Raw genomic sequence first — 8,849 nt, forward strand, 5'->3', positions numbered from 1 at the left:
AGTTTTTTCTTTCCAGTGACCCGCTTCATTTAACCTAATGCACTCATTGTTGCCGTCTTCTTTATATGTAGGTCTATTGGAATAACGTGTGTCAAAGCATTGAGAGCCTCTCTAGGACATGATCTGATTGCACCGACCGTTATTGCACAGGCTGATCTTTGTATTCTGCCGAGTAATTTGGTATTGTACTCTCTCCCTAGAGCTTTCCACCAAACTACCGAACCATACGATAGAATGGGTCGTATAACCGCCTTATACAGCCATAATGTATGCTTAGGTTGAAGACCCCATCTCCTTCCAAGCATACGTTACGCAAGTAACATAAATTATAGAAAAAGTTGTTTCTAATTGTTGTCGCTTCCCGGCAAGAAAAGGCAAATATTCGAATTTATTTCCTCCATAAATAGACCTTTCATAAAAACCGTCTGGAGTTGGTATAAAACTGCAGACCCCTCCAGTTGTGGAAAAAAATCTAGATTGTTGTCGTTGAGTGTCTACAGTTATTGCCAAAAAACCCCGAAGCTAACCTTTGTGGATATCGTTTAAAAGAAATATTCCGCCTCCTCGCGCTGATATATTTTTGTGTCAATCAGAATTGTACTTTTTGAGTTATTCATTCTTTTTTGTTGAAAAACTTTCTAAAAAAATAATTAAAGATTGAGAATTAGATTGAAATACAATTTCATGATATGAAGCCTAAGAGCTCCCAAATCGGGCAGAAAGTAAAAAAAGGTTTTTATTAAATAAACAAATAATTAAGTTTTGAAAATTTTTATTTTCTTTGAATTTATATAATTTTTTGAAGTGAAACTTCTTTAGGCGCGTCGGGGGCCCCAAGGCAGATTGAAAATAGGCGAGTGAAACGGTAAGTTCGGAGCGTTACCGAAATCCGTCAAATGGGCGGGGCCAAGGAGCAGCTGCTCCTTCCCACTCTCGCATATTCGCCCTCTCTGTCGCTCTCTCGCATCGCAAGCGCTGAACGATGTGAGGGAGCCACCGAAACACGCCGTCTCTCCCCTTCTCTCTCGAATGACTTTCTTTCTCTCCCGTTTGCTCTATAGCAAACTACCCACGCCGTGCATCAGTCGTTCAGTAAGTGTGAAGCGAGGTTAGGATATTGCGTTGACCTGTGATTCGCACTGAACGAAGCGAAATAATATGAACTGAAATGTATATAGCACACAAGTAAGCATTGAAGTAGACTGGCGACATGCAGGCAACCGACAATCGACAACCGACAACGGGTATTATAGATAGCCATAGCCCGTGCAAATGAGTGCTGTGTGTGAGCATCAGATAAAGCGCCGATTGAATGTGTGTAAGCGGGAAAGCAATAAGAAACTGCTGTGAAGTAAATAGATGGTAGGTATGGAGGAGACGAAGCGATACAATGAGTGCGTTTGCCAAACGAGTGACGATAGTTGAAGTAGAAGGTTGTAAAATGACATTTCAACCGTTTCGGTGATCAAAGCAAATTGATTAACGCGCCAAAAGTAGGCAAAAAATACCATTGGAAGTGCAAAGAAATGTCAGCGTCAAGTGCAACACTGCACCCAAGTATCAAATTTGAAGCTAATAAGGACAAAAATAAATAGTACAAATTTATGTGGAGTGATATAGAAAAAAAAATATGAAAACCTGAATTTAACACAAGAGAGGGGGGAGAGATCTAAACCGGGGCTCCCATGCATGGAACAACCAACTTAGAAGTTTCACTTCTACCGTGCGTGAGTCTGACAGACCCTAGTTTTTTTTTATAAAACTAACTATTAGAGTTAAAACTTATTGCCTAACAGAAATCATATAAATCATATTTTCAAATTTTATTAATTAAAGGAAGACACCTATATGAGGCCATTAAGGCAAATAACAACAGCATATTAAGCACAGGAGAACCGACGTATTGGCCAACTGACACTAAAAAAAACTACCTGACTTAATCGACTTCTGTATTACAAAAACCTGACTCATGAAAACATTGCAATCAAATCATGCCTTGACTTATCATCAGACCACTCACCATTAATAATAACGCTCCAAGATAGACCTGTTAGAAAATCCATCACCTCGCTATATAACCATAAGACGAACTGGAATATATTTCGTGATGTCATAAGAGAAAACATGGAAACTCGAAGATCTTTGAAATCCTCCTACGAACTGGACAATGCAATCGTTTACTTAAACGATAACATAATAAAAGCAGTAACACAATCGACACCAATATTAGACACCTTAATAACAAAGAAAATCCCTGCTTTTATTTTAGACAAAATCAAACAAAAACGCAAACTCAGGAAAGACTGGCAGCGCTCCAAACACCCAGCTGATAAAACTAAACTAAACAAATCATCAAATGAACTCAAAAAAATTCTCCAAGAACATAATGACAATCAAGTGAAGAAGTACCATAGCAGCCTCGAAACAACTACAGCTACCAACTATTCCCTATGGAAAGCAACTAAAAAACTCACTAAAACAACCATACACAAGCCTCCAATAAAAACAAATTCCAACACATGGGCTAGAACAAGCAAAGAAAAGGCTGAAACATTAGCTGACCACTTTAAAACAATAATTACAAATAGCATACAAACGCAATTGAGAATGCAGACCCCACAATACAAAACACGACAAAAGAAGAAATCAAATAAAGAAATTTAAAGACAAAAAGACACCGGGGTATGACCAAATAAATGGAAAAATACTAAAGGAACTACCCGATACTACAATATAATAAAATACATACGAGACCTCTTCAACGGAATAATTAGGTTACAATACTACCCAAAAGCATGGAAAGTTGCACAAGTTATAGCGATCCCCAAGTTAAACAAGAACGCCACTGTTGCTAGCTCGTACAGATCAATTAGCTTGCTGCCCATCCTCTCTAAATTGTTTGAGAAAATACTGCTTGACAGAATTGACCCGATTCTAAAATAAAAAGACGCTATCCCGCCACACCAGTTCGGTTTCCGAAAACAACATTCAACTGTGTAACAGATTCAAAGAGTAGTAAACAAAATTACAGACGACTTCGATAAGAGGAAATACTGAAGAAATCGCGAAAGCTTTTGACAGATTAAGACACAAAGGACTTCTATATAAGCTAAACACCATTTTATCACTTAACATATTTAATATCCTTAAAAGCTATATGACTGGTAGACACTTCTTCATAAAATATGACGATGAGTGCTCTGTTATCTTCACGGCGTCTGCTGAAGTACCTCAAGGAAGCGTACTGGGCCCCATACTATACTTAGTATACACAGCAGATAAACCAACGCCAACTACTGGAGGACCAATGATAACACAGTTTTAATATCAGCTAACCACATGAAGAAGCAGCAACAAAAACACTGCAAGATACTCTATCAGCTACAACACAATGGTTTGAAATGGTGGGGCATTGAGGTCAATAAAGACAAAATACAACATGTAATAAGAGAAAATGCAGAGAAAATCTGCAAGATATCCAATCCAAATTAACGGGGAAGACATAAAAATACACTCAAGTGCATAACGATTGACTCAAACCCCACATGGAAAAAACACATACTGAACAAGAGAAACGAGATGTAAAACAAATTCCGACAACTCTACTGGCTACTAGGAAAACAATCAACCCTAAGCTTATTTAATAAACAAATGATATATAAATGAATAATTAGACCGACATGGACCTACGGACTAGAAATTTGGGGGATTACCAGTAAATCAAACCTACAAATCATCCAGAGAAGTCAATCTAAGATGCTAAGGACAATCACAAACGCAAATTGGTACATAAAAAATGATGATATTCACCGCGACCTCGGCATAGACACTGTCACTGAAGCAGTAAAAAGAAGCAGCAGTAAGCACATCTTGCGACTATTAGAGCACAAAAACCATGAGATGAGACTGATATCGGAAATGAAACTTAAACCAAGAAGACTAATATTAAATAAAATATAATAATATAAAATTATAGAAAACTATGTATTAGTAAAATTGTAACTAAATACCACCAAAGACAATACTGTTCTCTTTCAAAGGGAAGAGACATTTTAATTCCAAACCCTAACACCAATTACTTATTGTTAATATTAACAGATCGTAATTTATAATGGAAATAAAAAAAAAAAAAAAATGAATTTAAAAAAATCCTCATACTTCTTTTTCTTCTTCTGGATTGGCGCGATAAGCGCTTACACGATTTTGGCGCAAAAAATCCTCATACACCTCATACCAATTGCACGATTTTTAATTTGAATTTCTAGACAAATTTTTGGTATAAAGTTTTAGAGCTTATTAAATTTTAGTACAATAAAGTGTGAGTACCTATAAAATTTCTAAAAAATGTTGTTGATTTTTTATAATTTTTTCCTCGACGATGTTGCGCATTTTCTCCATATGCAAACAAATTTGTCGTAGATTGGTTTTTGGACTAAAGGAAATGGCTTGGACTTATGATGAAACTTCATACCAAAAATTTTTCTAAAAATTCTAAAATTCCTCGGTGCATACAAAGTGAGAACCATTTTTTAAAATATCTGTTTAATTCTAAAATTTCTGTATCGAAATCTATCAAATCTGATATCCTATCACTTTGTTCCATAGGTATGGTACAGGGTGGGCTATATAGCGTTTGCTTTTTGAACCACCTATTTTTTTGAGAATGGTAACACAAATGACATTGCAAATGTGTTCATAATTTACTTAAAGGTTTGACATTTACGAAATGGGACGCTATACGCTTGAACAAAATTGGGAAATATTGAAAACCTATTTCCAAAGTGGTGAGTCTTCTTCTTCTCTTCCGATTTTCACATCGGTGGCTACGTCAATAAGCAAAATTGTAGGATTTGGAGCTCAGAAAATCCACACGTTACTGTAGAGAAGCCAATGCATCCACAACGAGTCACTGTTTGGTGCGGTTTTTGGTCTGGCGGCATCATCGGGCCATTTTTTTTTTCGAAAATGGGCGAGGAGCCGCGGTTACAGTAAATGGTCATGACATGCTCAACGAGTTTTTGTTTCCAAAAATTGAAGAGGATGACATGGACGACATTTGGTTTCAACAGGATGGTGCAACTTGTCACACTGCCAAAGTTACACTCGAACTTTTGGCTACCGTTTTTGAAAACCGAATAATCAGCCGAAATTCCGATATCAATTGGCCGCCTCGGAGCTGTGATTTAAGCTCGTTGGACTATTTTTTGTGCGGAGCCGTTAAGGACAAATGCTATGCGAACCATCCAGAGACGATTGATGCTTCAAAACACGAAATCGAAGTTGTCATTCATGAAATGGGAGACCAAACAATCGAAAATGTGTTTAAAAATTGGGTTGATCGAATGGCTCACTGTAAAGCCAGTCGTGGCAGTCATTTGAACGATATTATTTTTCATTCATAAATGACAATGTTCAATCTTCAAAATAAAAGAAAAAGTTTGAAAAAATATTGATTAGTTTTTTTTTATAGCCGATTCAAAAAGCAAATTTTACATGGCCCAAAAACTGCGTTTAAGGCCGGCGGGCCAATTAGATGTCCTAAATTCAGTAGTTTTCGCGAAGCGTTGTAGGATGAGAAAAAAAAACAATTAGCCAAATGAAGTTTTGGGGATAGTTTAATATATATTTGAAGTAAAAAAAAAAATGTGTACAATCTCCAACAATATATTGTAAGCCGAGTTATCAATAGATTCCCAGAGCGTCTGTATCCAACTTCTGTACAAGATACAACTTGCAATTTTCATCTGAAAACAAAAAAAAAAAAAAGATTATTAATTTTGATGTAATTATCTTCGATGTGAACTAAGAAATTTGGGAGAAACACGTAAAATTCGAATTTTTGGGGAAGGTAGAAAAAAAAGTGGGTTTTCAAGGAAAAAAAAAACTCTTCAACTGGGTAAAAAAGTCGCTTAAAAAAGTTTTTGGATGTTTTCTAGTTCACATAGAAGATAATTACATCAAAATTAATAATATTTTTTTTTTTTGTTTCCAGATGAAAATTGCAAGTTGTATCTTGTACAGAAGTTGGATACTTCAGTGGCAAGGCGCTCTGGGAATCTATTGATAACTCGGCTCACATTATATTGTTGGAGATTGTACAATTTTTTTTTTTTTAGTTCAAATATATATTAAACTATCCCCAAAACTTCATTTGGCTAATTGTTTTTTTTCTCATCCTTCAACGCTTCGCGAAAACTACTGAATTTAGGACATCTAATTGGCCCGCCGGCCTTAAGCACTCAACAATGTACGCTGGCCATCTTGGTAAAGTGACAACTATCGAATTTGACTGGAATACTTATTTCGTTTCGATACTTAGCCATGATTTGCTACAAGATTCCAAAACTAAAATTGTTAAAATTTGTCACCAAAATCAGTGCTCTGTTCGCCAAAACTTCCGTGCGTTGACTTCGAGCAAAAAATCATCTTCAATCATGCGCCTCATTTGTGATTAAGTTTCTTCGAAAACAAGCAAAATTGGCAGATTTGGCAATACCTTATTCTTATTCCTTATCTATCAGACCCTTATTTCTTCCTTTATTTCTTATTGAAATGAAATGAAGCTCATTCATGTCATCCAAAAGTGTGATCCACTAGGATGTGCAACCTACAACGAAACCACGGCTGCTATTTTCCAGAAATTATATTCCACGCATAACATCAAATTCGTATGTATGTATTAATCTCGTAGAACTCGACTTCATTCGTACCTCCGAAAGTTTATAAGTACCTGAATAGTTAAATAAAATTAATGCCATAAAATGTTTGCTGCGGAAATCAATGCATACATATATTTTTTTATACAAAGATCAATTTGAGTATAATCTGCTAAATGCAAAGTGACATTTTTTTTCTTTGATTGAATTTTTGTTTGTTTTATTGCTCCAGAGAGTACTCAAAACACGTATCGAAATATTTTGACAAACGATAAATGGCTGCCGGAAAAAACGAGAAGTTTTCTATTTAGCAACTAAAATCTCACTAAAAATCACAAAAGCAAGAAATTTGCTTCTTGCAATTTAACTAAAATCATAGTCCTTGTCTTAACTGTTGATAATTTTTAAATCCGTGAAAAACTTTAAAGTCAGCTTGGTATGAGTATTTTGCCTATCTACTTCAATCCACCAGTCACCTCAATGGCCGCACCATTTACATACGATGACTTTTCAGACGCAAGAAATTCAATTACATGGGCAATTTCTTCTGGACGTCCCAAACGCCCTACTGGACATCTTTGCAACATATCTTCCTTAATCTTCTCCGGCACTACATCCACCATAGGCGTATTGATGAAGCCAGGTAAGATCGCATTCACACGTATGCCGAACTTGCCAAATTCCTTGGCCGCAATTTCAATAAGCGATATCACACCAGCTTTTGTGGCCGCATAATTGGCCTGCCCCGGATTACTTATGCGTGCCACAATGCTCGATATATTGATGATGCTTCCATTGCGTACATGATGGTCGATCATAGCGCGCGCAAATTGTTGAGTCACCAAGAAAGTTCCTTTTAAGTTCACTTTATACACATCATCGAAGTCTTTTTCGGTCATTTTGAGTAGATAGCCATCGCGTGTGATACCCGCCGAATTGATTACAATTGAAGGCGGCTGCGCGAAATGCTCTATCGATGAAGTAACAGCCTTACTAACGCTCTCCAGCGAAGCCACATCCACTTCCAATGCAATGGCATGATCTGTGCCAATTGGAAAAGATATGAATAAAAATATGTGTGTAGATAAGTTAGTATTGCCTACATTCAGGCTGTGGTACTCACCACGTCCAATCGCTTTGACTGTTTGCTCAGCTGCGTGCAAGTTGCAATCAGCTACGATAACTTTAGCACCGCCATTTGCGAGTACACGGCAGGTGGCGCGCCCGATGCCCGAACCAGCGCCTGTGTCAAATTGTGTGATACGGCGAATAACACATGTGCCGGCGTAAAATGAATTAAGCGAAGGTGTGGAAGGCAAATCCGAAAAGAACATCAACAAAGAAAATAAATACATTTGTATTTTAAAATGAGACCAACAACAAAAGGGAAATTAGTACTATAAACTTTTACACGTCATTTACTGATAATGAAATAAAAAAATAAATAAATAATAATTAAATAAATTACCTGTGACAATTGCTAATTTCCCAAGCAATACCATAACTGCTTTCCGATTACTTAACAATTAAAAGCAGAGTCAAAAAGTAAACAAATGCACCCAGATAATTTCAACTTGCGTTCTCTCTCATATATGTACATATGTATGTTTATGGAATGTGTTAAGTGAAAACGCTCAACGGAATGGCTGAATACCTTTTGTATAAATACTTTGCCAAAAAATCAACCAGCAAATTCTAATAACACCCAACAACAATATTTACAGGCACTTATAACAATAATCACAAAAGCAGAAACACCAATGCGTGTTTGTATATACGATTGTGAGTTCAAAGCTCAAACACATTTGCGCGAAAAAAAGCGAAAATACACCGACGTTTCTAAGTATATCACTTGAAGCTATGTTTGGTACTGCGGGACCAAATGCAAACCAAAATATTCTGGCCGACCGCTTTCACAATATCCAGAGATTAAAAAGTTAAGAAGCTTTTTGCACAAACTCTTACCAGAGAACTTCTAAGAATTTGTATATAAGTTCTCTGGTTTTATGAGGCAGCGGTGGCCTCAACAGTAAGCGATATGCCTATAAGTATGCAATGATTTCAACGCGCATTGTTAGAATAATGATTTGTAAATAAAATTGTTCCATACCCTGCAGAGATATTTTCCTATATTAAACAGAGCGGCCGCCGTGGCCGAATGGGTTGGTGCGTGATTACCATTCGGAATTCGGA

The 8,849-nt window shown here is 36.6% G+C and overlaps 1 protein-coding gene across 1 annotated transcript; it reads right to left on the bottom strand.

Moving 5' to 3' along the window:
- Nucleotides 1–6,813: 6,813 nt before the first annotated feature.
- LOC128856628 (estradiol 17-beta-dehydrogenase 8) lies at nucleotides 6,814–8,534 on the bottom strand. Its single transcript, XM_054091938.1, has 3 exons — nucleotides 8,125–8,534; nucleotides 7,780–7,899; nucleotides 6,814–7,698 (listed from the first exon to the last, which is right to left on the bottom strand). Exons 1-3 carry the CDS (start codon nucleotides 8,156–8,158, stop codon nucleotides 7,112–7,114), a joined length of 741 nt encoding a protein of 246 aa, XP_053947913.1. The 5' UTR covers nucleotides 8,159–8,534; the 3' UTR covers nucleotides 6,814–7,111.
- Between the last annotated feature and the right edge of the window lie 315 nt (nucleotides 8,535–8,849).

This window comes from Anastrepha ludens, chromosome 3 (genome assembly GCF_028408465.1).
Source record: "Anastrepha ludens isolate Willacy chromosome 3, idAnaLude1.1, whole genome shotgun sequence".
In the NCBI taxonomy this organism is placed as follows: Eukaryota; Metazoa; Arthropoda; class Insecta; order Diptera; family Tephritidae; genus Anastrepha; species Anastrepha ludens.

Coding starts and splice junctions, on each gene's coding strand:
- LOC128856628 (XM_054091938.1), bottom strand. CDS start 8,158: ATGGTATTGCTTGGGAAATTAGCAATTGTCACAG. Junction 7,900..8,124: donor GAAATTAGCAATTGTCACAG/GTAATTTATTTA, acceptor AATTTGACACAG/GCGCTGGTTCGGGCATCGGG. Junction 7,699..7,779: donor AGTCAAAGCGATTGGACGTG/GTGAGTACCACA, acceptor CAATTGGCACAG/ATCATGCCATTGCATTGGAA.